At 53.3% G+C, this 20152-nt stretch overlaps 7 protein-coding genes across 7 annotated transcripts; 3 read left to right on the top strand and 4 right to left on the bottom strand.

Annotated features, from left to right (window-relative positions):
• Positions 1-1926: 1926 nt before the first annotated feature.
• On the top strand, positions 1927-4317 carry B0T23DRAFT_47067 (phosphate transporter). Its single transcript, XM_062841315.1, has 3 exons — positions 1927-2245; positions 2326-3822; positions 3910-4317. The coding sequence occupies exons 1-3, from the start codon at positions 2173-2175 to the stop codon at positions 4212-4214; spliced, it is 1875 nt and encodes a 624-aa protein (XP_062688317.1). The 5' UTR covers positions 1927-2172; the 3' UTR covers positions 4215-4317.
• Positions 4318-5526, bottom strand: B0T23DRAFT_47057 (uncharacterized protein). The gene has a single exon (XM_062841314.1). It carries the CDS (start codon positions 5371-5373, stop codon positions 4420-4422), a length of 954 nt encoding a protein of 317 aa, XP_062688316.1. The 5' UTR covers positions 5374-5526; the 3' UTR covers positions 4318-4419.
• Positions 5527-6761: 1235 nt separating this feature from the next.
• Positions 6762-7587, top strand: B0T23DRAFT_47031 (uncharacterized protein). Its single transcript, XM_062841313.1, has one exon. It carries the CDS (start codon positions 6883-6885, stop codon positions 7354-7356), a length of 474 nt encoding a protein of 157 aa, XP_062688315.1. The 5' UTR covers positions 6762-6882; the 3' UTR covers positions 7357-7587.
• Positions 7588-7646: 59 nt separating this feature from the next.
• On the bottom strand, positions 7647-9371 carry B0T23DRAFT_433000 (cytochrome P450; the record flags this gene model as incomplete). The annotated part of the gene is made up of 2 exons (XM_062840408.1): positions 7647-8583; positions 8644-9371. The coding sequence occupies 2 exons, from the start codon at positions 9369-9371 to the stop codon at positions 7647-7649; spliced, it is 1665 nt and encodes a 554-aa protein (XP_062688314.1).
• Positions 9372-10937: 1566 nt separating this feature from the next.
• B0T23DRAFT_46916 (uncharacterized protein) lies at positions 10938-14071 on the top strand. Its single transcript, XM_062841311.1, has 4 exons — positions 10938-12622; positions 12676-12908; positions 12967-13564; positions 13620-14071. Exons 1-4 carry the CDS (start codon positions 11086-11088, stop codon positions 13955-13957), a joined length of 2706 nt encoding a protein of 901 aa, XP_062688313.1. The 5' UTR covers positions 10938-11085; the 3' UTR covers positions 13958-14071.
• On the bottom strand, positions 13994-16140 carry B0T23DRAFT_390261 (carbohydrate phosphatase). The gene is made up of 2 exons (XM_062837866.1): positions 15931-16140; positions 13994-15806 (listed from the first exon to the last, which is right to left on the bottom strand). Exons 1-2 carry the CDS (start codon positions 15996-15998, stop codon positions 14186-14188), a joined length of 1689 nt encoding a protein of 562 aa, XP_062688312.1. The 5' UTR covers positions 15999-16140; the 3' UTR covers positions 13994-14185.
• An 827-nt stretch (positions 16141-16967) lies between these two features.
• Positions 16968-18316, bottom strand: B0T23DRAFT_46846 (FAS1 domain-containing protein). The gene is made up of 3 exons (XM_062841309.1): positions 17724-18316; positions 17273-17660; positions 16968-17201 (listed from the first exon to the last, which is right to left on the bottom strand). Exons 1-3 carry the CDS (start codon positions 18233-18235, stop codon positions 17082-17084), a joined length of 1020 nt encoding a protein of 339 aa, XP_062688311.1. The 5' UTR covers positions 18236-18316; the 3' UTR covers positions 16968-17081.
• Between the last annotated feature and the right edge of the window lie 1836 nt (positions 18317-20152).

Genomic DNA, 20152 nt, shown 5'->3' with positions numbered 1-20152 from the left:
TAAGGTGATCACGAGACATCGTTGCGCGCAGACACTGACGGTCGTCGTTTTGTTCACTGTAGGATTGACTCTCAAAAGGAAGCGCAAGACATTTCCTCGTTTGGAAACTTGAACTTTGAAATGAGATGGGCCTCTAACTTAGCTGCGGGAAACTTTGGTCACTTACTGATAGTGGGGTAACAAGCCCATAACTCTGGCGCGCCATATCGGCAATCTTCAGATATGGTGAAGTTGGGGCGGTTTATAGCCCAACCATCCACCTCACCCACTCAGTCCCATCCAAACAACACCACAATATCACAACACCACATCACTACAAGACCACATGCGCTGACGCGAGTGCAACGGGAACCTAAACATTTGCTAGCGGTGATGAATACAACTAAACCCTACTAGAAGACTTCTTCGGGGCATCTCAACCTCATGCTCTGCTCTGCATCGGGGGTTGATCGACATGTCGAGATGTCGTCGGCGCCTTCCAGTATTCCATGCCATTCACGTTCGGACCTCCAACCACGTTGATTCTTCCAGGCTTCCTATTCGCCAAAAGCGCACCAAGATCGTGGCGTTTCGGGAGGCAGGTACCAATGGCGCATATCTTGGCTTTCTTCTTGGCGCTTTGCTTCTTGGCGTCTCTTTTCCCAACGATGGGCGTCCGAGTCACTCTGACCCACGTGTGTCGACGGCGAGCGTTGATTTCTTCATTCTCAACATGTCAACGCCACTCTGCCGACCCATTGGCAATATATAAGCATTCAGCTCTTCGCCCTTGGCTTTTCTTGGCTGCTTCGGCCAAGACCTCTTCTTTTACTCTTGTTATTGTCGTTGGACCCTTCTTCCTCGGGGTAGTTCCTCTCCTGGCGCAAGCCAACCCGCATTGGAGATATGGGATGGACGTGTTGTGTGTTGGACGAGGTGATTTGCTGGAATCACTACTTGTATGGGATGATCTCGGGCCTGGAGAGTGTTTGACCATGGCGGACTTGTTCAATCACGGCGGGACTATGTTCGTTATGTGTGGATATCGACTTCTGTCTTGTTCGTCCAGCAGCTCTGAAAGTGGGAGACACTCGAGGAGAACTCAACGCTGAGCTCAAGAAACTTGACAGAGTGGTCGATATCTTGAGCTTCAAGGCCAGATACCTACCGTGGATATCTTTCGAAGGCAGAAGATATCTGCAGTCTTCTCAATGGGGCAGACCTCAGGTGGCACGTTTGCGAGGAAGCCCTCCAAGCGTTTAAAACGAGACAAGCAGTAAGTATCATTGTCCAGTCTTCTTTCCAAACCCCTTTCGGCTGTTCACAGAAATTGCACTCACTGCCACATCACTGTCACGCGCCTCCAGCCCTCAATGATTCGTTTCCATGCAATCATGTTCGTCGCAGAAGCGAAGCACGTTCACCATCCCACGCCTGTTGACGGCCAATATTACTTCCAGCCTTCTCTGGAGGAGTCGATCGAGATGTTGGTGGGTGAATGGTACCTGACCTACCAATCCTTCTCTTCCCATTCCTTTTCCCCCGGACTCCACTTCCCCAAGGGTTTACGGTCTTGTCATTACGGTCTTGTTCGACAAAAGATCACTAGCATGATATGCACTCGCCACGCGCCGAGCACGCCCAGATCCGAAAACGATGAAGATTCCTCGACCACGGCGGGCATGCCCAGAAGCAGTTAACAACAACGTTCGCACCACCACCACGGCCACCACCACTATCCTCACACCATCTCGCCCACCTCACCTCTTTGCCACACCGTAAATGTGTGTGGGGCAAGCGAATATGCAGCAGTTAGGTCCTTGGCTGGCGAACACCAAGAAACACTCACATCCTGAGATACCACACACGTGTGCCCGACCCTTGGATGAGATCGCCTCCCATACGCATTCCGTTGGTTTTCGACGGGACGTACCTGTTGCAACCTTGTTGCAGTACTCTATGCACAAACAATCCATCCCGCGCAGTCTTGTATATCCTACATATAGGACCCAACCATGGAAACCATCCGAGCCCAATCCTGTCTTCTCTCCAGCAGCAAGCCGCTCACCAAACAAAGAAAAACAACCAGAGCAAGCACAAGAGCTTCTCTTAGAGACGCTCGCGTGCCTCCCCTCACGCGACCAACTACCCTCTTTTCCTCAGTGTTTTGGTTGAAGCAACATATCGTTCAAGATGGTTCTTCATCAGTTCGATTATCTCCTTGCCATCGGCACCATCTTTGCTGCCCTTGATGCTTGGAACATTGGTATGTCAACTCGCACAACCTGCTCCATATTCAACAAAGCCTTGGTAACACTCACTTACAATCATTCCCTTTCACAACAGGAGCCAACGATGTTGCCAACTCATGGGCCACCTCGGTCGCCTCCCGCTCCGTCACCTACCTCCAAGCCATGATCCTCGGTTCCATCATGGAATTCGCCGGTTCCGTTGGTGTAGGTGCCCGCGTAGCCGACACTATCCGCACTAAAGTCGTCGACACCACTCTCTTCGCCAACGACCCGGCTCTCCTGATGCTGGGCATGGTTTGCGCCGTTGTTGCCTCTTCCCTCTACCTGACCATGGCCACTCGCTTCGGCCTGCCCGTCTCCACCACCCACTCCATCATGGGCGGTGTTATCGGCATGGGCGTTGCGGCCGTCGGTGCCGACGGCATCCAATGGGTCGGCTCGGGCATCAACGACGGCGTCGTCTCGGTCTTCCTCGCCTGGGTCATCGCGCCCGGCCTCGCGGGAGCCTTCGCGTCCATCATCTTCCTTATCACCAAGTACGGCGTGCTGCTCCGTTCAAACCCGGTCTACAAGGCCTTTGCGGTGGTGCCCATCTACTTCGGCATCACCGCCTCACTGCTCTGCATGCTCCTGCTCTGGAAGGGCGGCAGCTACAAGGTGACGCTGAGCAACGCCGAGATTGCGGGCACTATCGTCGGCGTCGGCGCCGCCTGGGGCTTGGTAGTCACCATCTTCTTGATGCCTTGGCTTTACCGCGTCGTCATCCTCGAGGACTGGCAGCTCCGTTTCTGGCACATCCCTCTCGGCCCCCTCCTTCTCCGCCGCGGAGAGGTCCCGCCCCCGCCTGCGGACGGCTCCGGTGTCGTCCAGGATTTCTATGCTGGTCGTTTGACAAAGGAGCAACTCGCTGCCCGCCGCGCCGCTCAGACCGGTGACTCAGAAATGGCCGCCGGTGCCGTCACATCCTCCACCTCCAACCCCTTGGCTCCCACCGACGGCGAAAAGGGGGCCACCATCACCAAGGACGACTCCTCCTACTCGCACGACCATCCCGAGCCCGCCCAACCCGCCCAACCCCAAATCAAGACCATGGTCGGCCCTCGCCCTGCTGGTCCCTGGCACTCGGGCGCCGTCCTCTTCTGGTACGTCAAATGGGCCTTGTTCCGCGGCGTCGACCAAGACGTCATCTCGTCCCAAGGCGAAAAATCCGTCATCTCGTCCGACGTCGAGGAACTGCACGCGCATGCGACGCACTACGACAACAAGACCGAATACATGTACTCCTTTTTGCAAATCATGACGGCGGCCACCGCCTCTTTTACGCACGGCGCCAACGACATCTCCAACGCCATTGGCCCTTACGCGACCGTGTTCCAGCTCTGGAAGGACGGCGCGTTGCCCGAGAAGGGCAAGGCGGACGTTCCGGTGTGGATTTTGGTGTTTGGTGGTGCTTGCTTGGTTATTGGCCTGTGGACGTATGGTTACAACATTATGAGGAACTTGGGCAACCGGATTACGCTGCAGAGTCCGAGCAGAGGGTTTTCGATGGAGTTGGGGAGCGCGGTGACGGTTATTTTGGCCACTCGGTTGAGTAAGTTTTTTTTTCTCTCTTTCTTCTTTTATTCGAGACTGCCGGTGCAAGTGGGGAACTTGCTTGCTAACGACGATTGACTTACAGAGCTACCTGTGTCGACTACGCAGTGTATCACGGGCGCTACTGTCGGTGTTGGTCTTTGCTCGGGCACGTGGAGGACCATCAACTGGCGCCTTGTGGCTTGGATCTACATGGGCTGGTTCATCACTCTGCCTGTTGCCGGCATCATTTCGGGATGTTTGATGGGTATCATCATCAATGCTCCTCGCTGGGGTATAGCGGCTGAATGCATGCTGTGGGGTGGATGGCGGAATGGAGGTGCCGCTCGACAAAAGAAAACAGGAGTGGGTGTAATGAAGGAGGGCTGGAAAAGAATTGGAACTGTTTAGAATTTGTGTTGTATTCCTTTGAACTACGCCGCCGCAGATGGATATGTAGTAGATAGCTGTTGCTGGTTTTGTGCTATTTTGTGAGGCTGTTATACCCCAGGTAGTACGCTATTCTGAAATCAATATCAATCCAACGCTAATTGAGAACATAAACATGGCGAGCTCCTTGTGCTCTCCATGATCAATTTCTGTTCCTTGCCAGCTTTCAATCATCGACGTAGTCATCTTCTAGCAGGAGCCTCCGGAGTGAAGGCCACTCGTAGGACTCGGGCGTGCTCTCATCGGATGGCGGAGTGCTGTCACCATAGCGCTTCGAGCCAAGCCTGGGAGGCAAGGATTTGATCCACAAAGCCCTTTCCATACCCGGCTGTATCTTGCTCAACTCGCCGTTCAGAATATGGATTTTATCCATAATGTGTGGACACGGGCACCTTCGTTGGAAGCCCAACAAATTTACTCGTTCGAAGTCATTCTTTTTCAAAAACGTCTCCTCCGGCTCCTTCCATGGTTCTTCCCTGAAAGCCGATGCGACCAGATAATCGAAGCCTCTCTCCCACAAGTGTTGCTCAGCCTGTTTCAGAAGCTGGCTTCCGACGCCCATCCGACGCACAGAAGCATGGACATGAATCGCGATGTAAAGAACGTCGTCACGACGCTCTTCTTTGTTCCAGTCGTCCTTCAGGATGCCAATTGCAAAACCAACGATCCAGTTTTCTCCCGTTGCGAGCTCGGCGACGGCAACCCATAGCATCCCTTTTATAAGGCAATGATTCCAGAGCTCTCGCGTATATGTCGTATGCCTGGCGCGCCACGGCAGCCATGTTCTCAATCTCACGGAGGTCCTCAAGTTCAGGGTAGAGGCAATTTGGACCTTCTTCAGATGAGGAAGATCTCGCGGCCGACCCAGGCGGATAGATATGTCCATGTCAATATGCTGGGGTTGAGGGGGGAGCAATTCATTGGCAAAGACGAAAGAAGATATGCTTGGAGGAGCGCGCGGACCGTCATCTTCGGGTCGAGGTTGCCGGATGCGGCGAGAGTGGATCCCGTCGACCTCAAATAACCCGGCGGAGGAATCCCATGAACGAAACTGGGGACGATTATACGTCGGAATTATGAGTTGTAGAACCGGTCGTCGTGGTCGCTCCATTGGCGGCATACTGCAGTGTCGAGTATCGTCCACGGACAAGATATTAGGTTTCTCACTTGATGTCTCTGCTGGGCGAGAAAAGGCTGGAAAGAAAGCACCGGAGGTTATCGTGTCCAAACCGGCTTAGGGGGGGTTGGGACAAACAGAAGAGAGAACGGAAATTGGACGTTTGATGATGACGACGATGAGGGTAATGCCAGATGATGCTGATGACGATGACGATGGCGAGGACGCAGAGTAGAGGAGCAACGTGGGAAAGACGGTAACTAGGCATCGCTCACTTGAATTCGGAAGTAGGACCCTTATAACCACCCATGAAGGCTCACGGGAAGATGAGAAACGTAGCTGCCGGGGCGACTTTCAGGGCCAAGGCCGGAAGCATCAGAAAGAGCTCAGTGTTTACTTTGCTATTGGGGGAAGAACTGGTGTTGGTGAATGGTAAGAGGTTAGGGAATGTATCCAAAGTCAAACTTGACCCAAGCCATCATACAACATCTCTCGTGGTGCACTTGAGGGCGAGGGAAACAGCATCACAGCGGCGGGCGGTTGTTGGCTGCCTCGGTACTGGCAAACTCCTGCTTGGAGGTGCCGACTGCGGAAAGCGAGAGATGATTGACTAAGTGGAGGGCATGGATGTTGCCGATTGCCTTGACAAGATGGCAGAAGATGCGCTTGCATTTTGAGACTGAAGTTCCAGAGGAGTTGCTACACCTGGCGTTGATGATGTCGATGTCGAAGACGGAAGGGAAGTCGAGGGTGCAGTGATGCCGCCTGGTCGACAGCTGACAGCTTGAAGCCCACCGCAACAGCGTGCACGAGCCACCCAGAAATTCTGGGTGGAGCCAGCAGAGAAATTGCACCCGTGCACAGACCCCTTCACCAAGGGTATTTAATATCGGCCCCCTCCCCTCATTCTTAGAATTTTCTTTCCTCTTTTTTTCCTTCATACTTACCTTGGTCGATTGCGCGGAGATCAAGAACACCGCGTAGTATGGCGGAGGGCCTGCATTGCACATCGTGGTGCCAGCCGCCATGAATTGTCCTTCGGGGCCGTTCCGGCCGTAATTTTTGATGTCAATCCATCATCCATTTCGGATATCTTTTTTCACTATGCTTGCTGCCTACGGGTGGTACCATGGAGAAGAAGCCATTCGCGTTCTTGCATGCATATGGGGAGTTTGTCGTATGTCCGGTACTCGGCGTTTGCATAAACATTTCGACAAACGCGCAACCAGCTCGGCCCGCATCACGGTCAAAACGAGCGCCATCTCGCTAAAAAAGCGCAACAACCACCACTTGTTCTTAGTCTTTGTTCCCACCGCACCCAATTCCTAGATGTTTTCATTTCCGTCCAAACAGCGCCAGGCAGTCACCGTGGTCCAGACAGTTGGAGCGTGTTTATGATCTACAAGCCTGCCGCAAACTGACAACGTCAAGGACGGCCAAGAATTGTCCACTGGCTCCTGGAAACAATAAGTGAATGGAATGGATGCTGCAATTTGAGGACGCCGTATCATCATGTTCTCAACTACTTTGGCTGGCTGGCGGCCAGTCGTCCGTATCGTTCGGGGGACGACATGCCTGTGGTGGGCGGCTTTAACCCCTCCGCGTTTTCCCTTTCAGACAGGAACAGCCAACCCCCTACACAACCCACCTTTACCTCCCCTACCACCAAGCTGGTCTCCGCGAATCGCTGCGCAGTTTGCCGCCTGTAGCCACGGGCTGGTTCACAAGGGTATTGGACACGGAGAGAATATCATCATCGGCTTTGACCTGCCGCCGGGAAGCAAAGTATCGACAGGCGCGGCAATCTACATCATTTGCCGCTCCAAGGAAGTGTTTGGGCAGGATGCGGATGTGTTTCGACCTGAGCGGCGCTTGGAGGCCAAAGAAGCTGCCAGGCTTGAAATGGAAACATCCGAGAAGGACGGAATAGCAGCGTCAGGGCTGGGAGAGGCAGGAAGACACTCAGAGAGATGGAAACCACGCTGATTTTCGGGTCAGAGTGGATGGGAGGTGAGGGAGCGAGGGAATCCCCGGGTGTGTTTATGGAGGGAGAGGGCGTTTGGAATTTCTATTGAGGGTTGATGGTAAACTGGAAGAGCTCTTGCGATCGCTACAAAGGGAGCACCATGCGCATCATGGAATCGATTGTCGGACAGATGTCTTGCAACGTATGAACGACGGTCTTCCCTACTATCAGTGGACAGACTCCGTACTATACACACCCGCAAACAGAATGCCAGACTGGAACAAAGAGAAGAGACAGGTGTCACGGTCGACTAGCAGCTAAACTTCCACTCAACGCCCTCCCACCCCTTCCTCTTCTTCAAAACCACCTCTCCACCCTCCAATCCCGGCAACGGCTTCGCCGTCTCGCCCCTCTTGGAGTCGCCCATCTTCAACTTACTTCTATCCAATCCCTCAATTTCAAATCCAATTGCCAACGCCGCCATCAACGCCAAATTCTCGGTAAACGCAAAATGTCTTCCCGGACACATGTGCTTTCCACCGCCAAAGGGGACGAAGGCCGCCTTCCTCTGCCTCTCCACCTTCGGACCCAGCTCCTCCCACATGAACCGACGCGGGTTGAAACCCTCAGCATCAGCGCCCCAGACGGCGGTGTTCCGGTGGACTACCTTCGCAGGCATCATGACATTGGTGTCAGCCTTCAGCATGTAGGAATTTCCCGAGACGGGGTCGGTGAGCATCGTATCCTTGAGCACGCGTCGGGCGGTAACGATCTGCGAGGCAAGCCGGATAGATTCCCGGAAGCAGGAGGCGAGAAGGGGGCACTTGGCGTCGAGGCCGGTGGCGGGGATGGTGATTGTTCTTGTTCCCATGTCCTCACCCGAAAGAGCTTTTTGACTGTTGCCAAAGACGGCCAGCAAAGCTTCGGCGCGAATTTGTTGTAAGAGATCAGGGCGCGTCCAGATTTCGGCGATGCACCAGAAGAGAGTGGATAGAACGTTGGTAGTGGCGACAAGGGTGATGGCTACTTCATTCTTGGCTAGTTCGTCATCGGGAAGATCGTACTTTTTCAGCAGACGGGTACGAGCGCGGATGAAGTAGGAGGTGGACGGGTCAGTCTCGTAATGGCGCGCGCTGAAGTAGGAAAGAAGTGCGGATTGGACTTTGTTGCGGGCGAGATAGGCGCGGCGGGCGACGATGGATGGGAGGACCCCGAGGACCAAGGGGCCGAGGTGGGATTCGAAGTCCCTGTGATGTTTTGGTGATGGTTAGCTTTGGTTAAGAGAAGGTAGAGGGAAGGTAACGTACCACTGGGCGTCAATGACTTGGTGGTCTTTGAACGGGTTGTGCTTCTCTCCCCACAATGCCTTTGATGTGGATCTGCTAAGAAGTGACTGAAGCCAGAGAAACATGTTGGGAATCTTGGTGCCCTTCTTGGAATCCACATCGTTCAAGGTATCGGCCATGGTCCCAAGAGTGGTGCTGGCCAACTTCTGAAGGTTGTCTCCCGAGAGCGCGGACTTGAAGACCTGTTCCATGTCGCCCATGATGTTTGGGTGCACGCCATCCTTTCCGAGGAGCTTGTCGACCGTACCTTGTTTAACGCCAAAGATGCGCGGGACAAAGTCCACCATGAAAGACTGCGCGTCCATGTCCTTGGCCTTGAGAGCGGCCTGTTGTAGGGGCGCATCGAAGATAACGTAGAGTTTCTGGTTACCGATGGGGAGAGTTGCGATGGGCAAATGATGCCGCGTGAATAGCTCGCTGAAGTAGTTGACTTGGTGGTTCAGCAGACCAAAGAGATGGCCAATTACTGGAAACCTGGGCTTGATGAGGGGTGGTTCGGACGGATCATGAGGTGGTGAGATGGTGAGGAGCAAGTACGACAACAGTACGGCGACGCCGCCGACGAGGAACTGGACTGGTGAAGTTTTGCTTTGGACCCAGATCATGGGAATAAGGCCCTTGATGGTGGCAATACCGGTGTCGAGGGTGCTCTCGATCTCAGCTACCGCGTCTGCCATGGTGGAGGGCATTGTGACAGTTGTTGTGGTGGCAGCCAGGTGGTGCAGCTACAGGTCTGGGAACTCGAAGCCAGAAACAGCAGAGCATCAAGAAATCGGATGTGCACAGTTCGGATGGTTTTGTGTTGTTCAAGGCACCGGTTTGTGGACGTTTGATGGAAGACTCGGGTGGGCCTGTTGTTGGCATTGTTCTCTTGCCATTGTCGACACACGGGAATTTCGGTTTGTTTGTTTGCTCTCAACCATGGCGACGTATCAGACAAAGCTGCGGGACTAACCTAAGCTGCAAGGGCGCAACAGGTGGTAGATGATTGCGGACTAACATTTCTGGTGGCTACTAGTGCTTGATAGTCTCGAGATTGTTGACTGCTGACTGTAAGACTTGGCCGAGCATTGTTTTTATCTCCAACAGTCAGTCTGGGATGTTGCAGTGGTGGTTGATTTGGTGAAGGTTCGCACATGAATATTTCTGCAACGGCATGGTGCCTGCCGCTTTCCCCTCGCTGCCGAGTCAAAGTGGCTGCATGACGGGATGCCCTGGTGCGGGACAGAAACTGTCCGATTGAAACTGAACCCTCACGGATACAGCTGAGACAGTGACCGAGACTGCTCGAGTTCAGACTCTTTGAGCTTATCGAGATGTCTCAACAATAGAAGGAGTCAACGAAGGAAGTACTTGGATATCTACCTAGGTACTGTTAGGGTATGCGTCACGATCAACAGTGGAAAGAGCAGCCACCCAGGTGCATAACTCCCCTGGTGTAAGTGTTAAGGGATACATCAGCCTGACTGCAATTTACTAACAAGGGGTACATTCCCGAGATGTCGATGCATCCAGCTCGCATCTGCTCTGGATACAAGACACGTCACACACCGAAGCTGCGACCTACCTACCATCAGCAACGATGGAAAGCGCGTTCAGCAGCTTCATACTTCTGCCTGGGATGGAAGCTGTCGCAAACTGATACCTTTTCCCCAGCCAATTGTACTCTTCAACAGAGCCCCTCATACCACCTGTCCTCGGCTACCTCTACTTAGTTCTCTTCAATCGCCATGCATTCCCCTCCCCAAGGCAGACATCGTCACGAGGTAGTTGGGCACCAGCTTGGCCCGGACGAGGCGTGTCCATTGATTGTTGTTTACTGCGTATTCCCTACGCAGATCCAAAGCCACACGGTACGTATTCTAATGATAGCTTGCGAGACTGCTAGATAAGTTAAGTGCACATGCTAACCGGCGCCTTCTGTTGGGGCAAGGTCAGATTTCCATGGAATTCGGGGGCAACGAGGCATCTTGACCGAGACCAACGTGGAAAAATGGAAAGGCAAGGCACGAATGCGCCGAGCGGTAGCACAACGGGGAAACAACACCCAACCCTCTTCCTTAGCGAGGCCAAACCAACACCGGCCATCCAATCGTTCAGTTGCATCTTCGTTCTACATCAAGTACACTAGAGCTGCAGCTCAGCTTTCGCAAGGAACATCACAGACATATTAACGTCACAGCCCGAAGCAGATGGTATATAAGCATCGCGAGTTCCTACATGTAGTGCTTTTAACGTTGCCCGACGTCAACTGCCACTGTCACTCTCCCTGAACCTCCGAAGAAACACAGCGTAACATGCCACTGTAGCATCCGGGAACAAGCAGCCAACAACCCCGCTGCAACCACAAAGAACCCCCCAACCTGGCCACATCCAACATTCATCTCACTGTCTCTGAAGCAGATGGATCAACATCAACAACCAACTCCTCCTCGTTACGATCAATACGTCGATCCCCTTCCTCCCACCGACGCTTGGGCTTGTTTTTTGTCCGCGAGATATTCACAGAGAAAAACCTTGTACCAAAGTTTGACGGCAACAGAGAAGGAGCTGGTCCGGAAAGAACTCCGTCGTGTTCGCTACCTGAGGGAATATTTCGAGACCCTACGCCTGTCCCCCAAGCCCAACAGCGCTCCCTTGGTTGTCTTGCTCGATGATTCTCGAAGGCGTTGGAAGCAACAGGCAATACAAAATTCCAAGGCGGCACTAGCAAAGTGCGACAAGGAATTGGCACAGCCAAATTGCTATCACAAGCCTCTTCTCCAGCGAAACCGTTCTCTGTTGCTTCAGGTTCAGCAATGGTCAACGCAGCCGGCCGAGGACCAGCAAAGGGAAGAAGAGCTGGACCCGGAAAATTACATCGATGGACTGGGCGCACCCGACGATAGCATCGACGACAATCCGCGCGATCCCAACTATGGCTACAATGGTTGGGTGATTGTGTACGAAAAGGGAAAAGGCGGAGTGACCCTCGACCACCCTCTCTGTCATGGCCAGTACCCCCATCAAAAGATCTCGGTTCAGAAGCTGCTTTATGACATAGGCAATACACCACTCAAGCGCTCGGAGGACAAGAACCAGTTACGCTACTTTCATCTCCAGGCGAACAACATGAAGTGGGTGGAAGATGCCATTGCAAGATACTACGGTGAAGCCTCAGGATTAGACCGTCAACGCAGCACAATCATACGTGAAAGGGGGATGTCCAAGCCCACAAATCGTTTGTCAAACACCGAGAAGTTATTAAAGCGCGAACTTTGGCATGGACAGGAACGCGGCGGTATCGGTACACATCTTCCACCCCATGCCCGCCAGATACGACCTCGCTGCGCTGTTGTCCCATCCGCGCCATACGCCCCACGAACACAGCCAACGTTGGGGTCGCCAATGAGTGCTACCACAAACACAAACGACGTGGTGCTCTTTATGCCATACCTACACTGGGAAATCGAGAAACGACTCACAAGAATGACGAATGTCATACGCAAGACACGTCAGCAGAAGGAAGAAACTTATTACATGGAGCGTCAAAACAAGCGTCGCGGAACCTGGGGTAGTGTCGTTGATAAGGTCATGACGGCACGTGTCCTTAGACAGGACAGCATACCTGACGACACATTTATCAGCGACAAATCCATGGATGATGCTCCTTCCTGGCGTCCCAGTAGCCGACTAGGGACTTATTTATGGCATGCAGCGAAGCTCTTTCAACTGATCGACGAGGCCGCCGACTGGCGACTGATCAATGACCATCTTTATGGCGAGTCCTCCCTGCATCCGAGACGCACGCTCGAACAATACAGCAGCTGGACTGCAGATGATACAACCAAGAGAGACCGACAACAGGTGGTTTATCGTGGGACCTGGATGAAGAACGATTTGGAGTCTATTCCCAGGGTAGTGATGGTTGACCAACTGTGGATGTGGATCCTGGATGAGAGTAAGTTTCGCTACGCATGATATGTGTTTCCAAGCTAACCTCATGGGCGACAGATACCATCATCACCGCATTTCCTCGGAGATGGGGCCGTAACAAACCTGATCCCTCTGCAGTCCATCGAGCAATCCGGGACTACATGGCATCTGTCGATAAAGGCCAGATCAATTCGATCTACGATCTTGCTCTCATCATCGTTGATGAATGTTCCAAAGTCATCTTCGACAGGACCAAGCCTGATCTTCGGCCAGAGGTAGTGGACATATTCGGTTCCGCCATATCCAAAATTGTTCGTCTAATGTACCCCTTGTTACGTACGATGGCATTGCTAACACTCGGGACCCTAGGCGGAAAAGAAGACGGAGTCATACGAGCGGTTCGGCCGTGACGTCAAGAGGATGAACACTCAGGATCCGCTCGAAACCTCCGAAGAACTGCTTCGCAAGTCCCTCAACATCAAGTACGAATGGTCCGTCCTAATGGAAGCCCAGAGTGTCATCGACCAGCTACAAATTATGCAAGAGATATTTACACAGCAGATTACCATCATGACGGACTTTGAAAAGGTATTACGTGGATTGGGTTCTGGGGTTCCGTCTTCTCAGTTGGACGGACTGACCTCTACTCTTGAGCGTGCCAGCTCTCTGCTAACTGACATGAAATCGAATCGTGATGAACTCGCTGACCTTGAGAAGAGGCAAGCTAAAACACGGACCCAGATCCGGGAATTGCTTGACATGAAACAACAGCAGTCGGGAATCATCGAAGCCAAAGCGGGTATTCGACGAGCAGACGAGAGCGTCCTTCAAGGGAGGTCAATAGTAGTCTTCACTGTTGTGACCATCTTCTTTCTACCATTATCATTCTTCGCCACCATGTTCGGTATGAACGCACGGGAACTAAACGATGGACATATGGGAATCGGCACCCAGCTGTTGCTAATGCGTGAGTGAGTCCCATTAGTTCTGAATTTTGGATGATTAGGCTGACCAGTCCAAAGTCTTTCCCTCACTTGGCATTACAGTTCTATCACTCGCGCTTGCTTTCAGTACTCGGGCTCGAAGCCTCATCTTCGGCGGCTGGCGGTCGTTTGTGGGTGGACTGCGGAAGCCAGTGGCATCTACGCATCAGTTGAAGGAAGCGTCGGCCCATACGTTACGGGACTTTATGCTGGAGAAACTCAGGGAACGGGATGTGCAATATGGTGAGAGTCTGCAGGAGCTACCAATCCACGAACATCGGGAAGCACCAACCGAAAAGAGGCCGGGAGCTTGGGCATCTGGGAAGTTTAGCAGTGGTAGCTTGTCACATCTGTGGACTCGGAGGCGATCGCAGTAATTATTTGGTTCAATGGTATCAATATGAGTAGTCATAATATGCATGCATTAACTCAAGAAGTGTTTCCGTTTGGGGCATTGCTGCCGTCGCCGTCTATCCCCATTCGCATCACTTAGGGTATCCAGCCGTCCAACATTGACACCAAAATCACCATGATTCCCCCCAACAAAGCAGGCAAACGCAGTCACGCCCATAAACTCCAAAAAAACCAACCACCAACCTCCTTCATCACCCAACAATGCCGCTCACAATCTCCAACAAGCGCCCAGAAACCTCTTCATGGGCCGTGATCACTCCCCAATTCCCATCCAGCTTCCTTCCCCGTCCATAATCAATCGGCCTCCCCCACAGATCCGTCACCTTCCCTTTACCCGCCGTCGCCTCGACGTAAATCAGCTGTGCGCCCGCGTGGTCCCAGATATAGGTGGCCTTGGTTCTCGGCTTGGGGATGCGCACCTGCACGTGCGATGGCCCGCCAAGGATCATGGCTACGTATCGCATGTGTGACGAGTACAGCTCGGTGCCGGGGAAGGAGTAATTGGGTACGCCGGCTAAGGTGGCGACGCGGGCGACGAGGGAGGAAGAGGTTGCGGGGGTGGAGAGGGAGTCGATGAAGTGGAGGTTGGACATGTCTGGTGGGGTGGTTTGGGGATTTTTAGTGAAGGAGGAGGACTTGGTGAGGGGAATTGCGGGGAGAAGGTCCGTTGGGGAAGTCTGGTCGGCGATGGGCCGGATAGTAGCGCCTTGGGAGCGCACGGCACTGAGGAGGATGCCGTTTGTTGTTTGTTGTTGATCCTGATCTTGAGTGTCAGGGGATGGGGATGGGGTGCTGTCCTCGGAGATTATGTACGTGGCTGTGCAAGTGTTGGTTTGCGGGGAAGCGGAAGAGGAAGAGGGGAGAGTAATGCCGAGGTTGGGGCAGCCCAAGACGCCAACCACCTCCCGTCCACCCTCAATCAAACACAGGCTCACAGCATACTGCTGCCCGCGCATGAACGCCGCCGTGCCGTCGATGGGATCCATAGCCCAGAAGCGGGCGGTGGGTGAGCCGGTGCCGCGTCCGCCTAGGTCGATGAGGGATAGCATCTCGGGAATGGTTTGCGGGAGGGCTGGTGAGAAGGCTTCATCACCTAACTCGGTGGAGGCGCAAGAACGAACCAAATCAAATACCTGTCTGGCCAGCACCGGATCCCCGCGCAAAGCATCCGCGTCCTCTTCGCCGATGAACCCGTCGTGCGGAAAGTGCGCGCGGATGGCGGCGGTGAGGAGCGCTTGCACGGCGAAGTCGGCGGCGGTCACGGGGGAGAAGTCGGGCTTGGAGATGGAAGCGACGCTGACGCGGCAGGCGGGGTGGTCGTCATGATGAAGCTGTGGTGTCGAGGTACCGGAAGTGGAGGTGGAAGATGTAGAAGTGGAAGAAGGGTTGAGGATGCCGGCGAGGACGCGGCGCGTGAGGAGGGAGGCGCGTTGCACGGCTAGCTCGGCAATATGACGCTCGTGCTGGTATGGTGGTTTGGAAGGGTTGGGGGTGGTGACTGTCATCTTGAACTTCTTAGGTTTTGGTTGTGACGAGGATGTGTTTGTAAGGTTGAGGTTGAGATGTCGGTGAGTGGAGCCGCACTGGAGAGGGAGGGGACAGTAACGAAGTTGACGTTGAAATAAGGTGTGTCTATGTGGAGTGCCGACGCCTTGGTGGTGGTGATCGTCGGCGGCAGGTGGAGGCCTGGTAGCTAGCCCCCCTTGTCGAGGTGGTGTATTACAATTCCGTGTATTAAGGTGTATATCAAGGTATGGCGGTGTAATAATAGGGTGGCGGTGGTTGCGATTGCTTTTGAGACGGTGTTGTGCTCTCGGATAGGTGTGTTAGCGCGGTTGATACTGGTTATCAAGTACCAAGATATGAAACTCTTTTCTTTTGAAGATCTTGGCAACGGGAAGGTTTAAGAGTGAAATCATGGAGAGACTTGACAAACCCGAGGACTCCCATGCCAAAGCAAGCGCTTCGCCCCTTGTGGATGAAGCACCACGCCATGGTCGCCATCGCCAGGATGGATGGGTGGATGGATGGATGGAGGGATGGATGGGTCACGGCCGTTCCATGTGGATTGGTGTGTTGTCCATGAACATGGATCTTGTGAGGAAGTTGTTTGATGAGAATATGCAAAAGTGACCTGGGATGGTGGTCACGGCGAGGCAAATCTCTCAAGGCACTTTTGAGACTTTGTGAGAGGCCTGTGGGGCTGTGACAGCTGTTAGCGATAGTGCCGCGCCAAATTCGATGTCTCAATTGCAGCCACACCTGATAAGAAGGATGGCTGAGCAGGCAATGCGCGAAGGTGGTCGTCAGGTGCCATTGTGTGGTGGGGTCGGGTCGGGTGTTCCTGGCTGCACTGCGATGTCCGGATGACGCCGACGTGCCGGGCTTCCAGGGGTGTGGGTGCGACCCTAGGGCATCTGATAGCGCTATATGGCGTCTGTTTCACTGGTCAGCGGCAACGTGCAAACGAGAGGGGACCTAGGTAGGTGGCATTCGATCCTTCGAAAGATGGGGTTCTTTTCGACTCGACACCCACCTCGTTCCTTTTGTGCTTCATCATGATTAGGTCTTTATGCCCTGGTATCGTATCCGAGCCATACGAGTTGGCGTTTGGCCGCTGGTGCCGGGATTTGTCCCAGTCTACCTATACCGGAAACGCGTCGACAGGACAAGTTTGAGTGAACGAGAGCGCAATTGCACAAATTACCGAAACTGGCGAGTCTTGCAATCATATTGGATGATTATGACCAGAAGTCAACTCGTACGCCGAAGAATCCGGATCACCTTGGACCCGACTCCTCGATTGGACCACATACGAGAAAGTGCCCGTTCCGAGCCGTGTCGTCACATCCAACCCTAACCGTCATGAATGTAATCCGGCAATTATCACTTACCATACACAACGCTCTACAGGTACTCAACAGTCATCCAGTAACTGGTTGGTCATGAGCAATGCTGGCTTGATTCAAAACAGGGTACAGATCATTTATTCATCATACAATCGTTAACGCATCAGACTCCGTCACCTTCCTCAACCTTCAACACCCAGCCTGTGACCCAACTTCCGGTCAAAGATTAGCAATTACATTAGAACAATGCAGCAACAGCCATGCTCAGAGCACCAAGGCCGAGAGTCTTTAAATCAAGTCCGACACGACCAGCAGCGCCAGTGGCGGGCGGGTTCTCGCCGTCCCCGGAGCCGACAAGCTGTTCATATTGTGTCAGCAAGTCCTCAATTATTACGGTTGTAGGAAAAAAGAAAAGAAGGATGAACTCACCGAAGCAACAGTATGCACAACACCATTCTCAACAATGACATCAGAAGCAGTGACCTTTGCACCATTGAAGTAGACACCGCTATCCCTGACAGCAACAGTAATGGTGTCGTTGGCCAGGGTGTTAAGGACCTGTCCATCCTTCAACAACGGGGAGTAACCGACATAGTTGACAATGACGTGCTGGCTGAGGATGCCGACAATCTGCTCGTCGGTGAGGGCCGATATATTGACGGCGGCGAAAGCGCTGTCCTCGGGTGCGAGGACGGTGATGCCGGCGGTCTCGCTGACGGGCCCGGTGAGGTTGGATTGAGTCAGGAGGGCGGTAAGGTTGGAGAGGTTGGGGAAGAGGGAGAGGGTGCTGGGGATGGCGCCAGGGATCTCGAGGAGGCTGTTGTTGGCGGAGTCGTTAGTGGCGAGTTTGGTGTTAAGAGAAGAGGAGGGGATTCCTTACGAAGCCACGGGCCTAATGACACCTGCGTCAAAAGGGATATCATCACCCACAACCGGCACAGCCTTACCCGCACCGGCGAAAACGGTGGGCACACCCGCGTCTCCGACCGGCTTCTCAACGAGAGACTGGTTGACGCCCGGGCCGAGGTTGACAATATCCGGGTCACTCAGCAGAGACTGGAAGACAGCTGCAGGAGAATTAGCCTGCTGGCGCTTGAAGCGTAACTTCTTCGAACTGGAAGCCGTGTTCTGCACCGAACTCATGGCGGCACGCTGAGACTGGCTGGTGGTCCTACGACGGCCGAGGGTAGAGTTGACGGCGGACTGAGTGTTGTTGGTGGCATAGATGATGAAGTTGCTGCCGACGTCGATGCTGGAGAGAATACTGGGGTCCGCATCTTGGTAGATGCTGGCGAAGTCGCTGAAACCATTCTGCTGGAGGGTGTTGATCAGGGTGTCGGCGGAAGCAAGGGTTGCCGCCGACAGGGCAAGGAGAACGTGGAAAAGAATCATGATGATGGCGAAGTGCCGGAGATGCTAACTGAGGGAAAGGTGATTCGAGACCTTTACCTAGTTGGTGAGTGAAGACTGGTGTAGAAGAAGCAGTGTTGCAGTGAGACACAAAGTGAAGCCATCGACGCCGGCGGGTATGCGACTTCTTATATATGGACTGCCTCAGCCGCTCCTTCTCTTCAACTTCCACCTCAATTTTGGTAACTTGTATCGATTGCGGCCCTTGTTGATCGAGCTGCTGGCGGACATACGTTCGGAAAACTCCCCACCAAGCCACCGACACCATTGCTCCATGGCAGTGCCACCTTGGCAGCTGCTGAATGAAGTGCCCAAGAAGCAGAATGCCAATTCTCGAAACCTGAAACTGGCATAATTCGCGTCCAATGGAGGAGTGGCCATTTACCGAAAACCGATCGTGGAGACTTTTACTTACACCCAAAAGCCCCGGACAACTGAACTGCCCCACATATGCAACCTTTATGCAATATTGACAGCTTTTCGGCTCCTCGGTCTCATGCTTCTGGTTGAAATAGTTGAGGCCGGCATGCTGATAAGTGCTTGATCACCAACATGATACGGCTGGTAATAATATGGAATCCAGGTATCCCGTCCTATCAGTCCAAGTTCTGCATTTCGCAGTTCTCGGTTCTCCTCATCTTGCATCGTTGGGTATCTACTACCTATCCATCCCTATGCGGAGCTGAGGCTCTCTTGACCTATCAGATGGAGCCAACACAAGTCATGCCGCAATAACTTTTTCATGATCCTCTTTCCTGCAATGTTTATGGATCTTGACATCACCAGGCTGCGAACTGATCACAGATAATTTGACGATAATCTTGTGATGTGTGGTGAGCAGGAAAATGAATGGGCCTGGTGGTATCGATGCAGGGTCAAAGAGTTGACCCAAAACGACGAAGTCCTGGTATCTATCGGCTCTGGCACTGGCCCCATCCGGGCGTGTAAGTGGTGATGATATATGGTCGGCAAGTCCCCATTCGATGGACCCTATTCGTTTCTCGAACAACGACTAGCGAATCAAGGGGATTACCGGGGACCTGGAAGGGTTTCACCATCGCCGAGGTCACCGACCAGCCTTACAAAACCTAGCAAGTCCCGGCTGCAGCTTGCATGCAGGCCCTTCTCCGCACTTCGTCAAAGCACCAAAAGACTTTCTGGAGCAAGAGAACGAACCGCCCCAGCCGCTCCATTGCATGCTGCATAATTCGAATTTCCCACAAGGCTCCGGAAATCAGAAGGCTCGGCGTGCTTCGCTTATGTAGGTTGTGATAGAGGCTCAGCTGAAGATGCTAACGGATCGAACCAGATCAGCCGGACGGGCTCCTTTATGCATCACAAACCGCATTCTGTCGAAGATATAGCTTGGCGCTGGCAGCCTTCTCATCCGTTTTCACCACCTTTTCTTCCAATCAAACCAACCACTGACCTTGCTTGAGGAGGATTGGGCTTCGACGTGTCCAAAGCATCACTTGGCGCTGACAGAGTCTTGCTGCTGATCCATTGCCGTTTCCTGTCGTCCACAGGCTGTCATGTAAGTGATGAGAAAGGGAAATAGCCTGCAAGCCGCATTTTCACGCACTTGCTGCATGAAGGGTCTTGTGCATCCAGCCCGGGCCGTCACTGACAGTCGGCGTGAATCTTACGTGGCTCCAGATGGGCTCGTATGCACGAAAGTTTGATCCGGCCAACGACATTTCCTATATGAGCTACTGAAGGCTCTCAAGCAGACCAGGCTTTTGAGATCGCCTTCGAGGTGGGAAGGTTGAAGAGATGGTAGTGGCTAGTTGGTAGTCTCAGCGATGCACGAGCATGATATCGAAGCCCCACAAAGGCTTTGATGATCGTCGTGCTGCATTGTTAAACCGTGCCGTGGAGAGAGTTGGGGAGTAGGGTCGA

Source organism: Neurospora hispaniola (genome assembly GCF_033458365.1).
Source record: "Neurospora hispaniola strain FGSC 10403 chromosome Unknown B0T23scaffold_10, whole genome shotgun sequence".
Taxonomy (NCBI): Eukaryota; Fungi; Ascomycota; class Sordariomycetes; order Sordariales; family Sordariaceae; genus Neurospora; species Neurospora hispaniola.
This window is presented reverse-complemented; position numbering and strand designations above follow the sequence as displayed.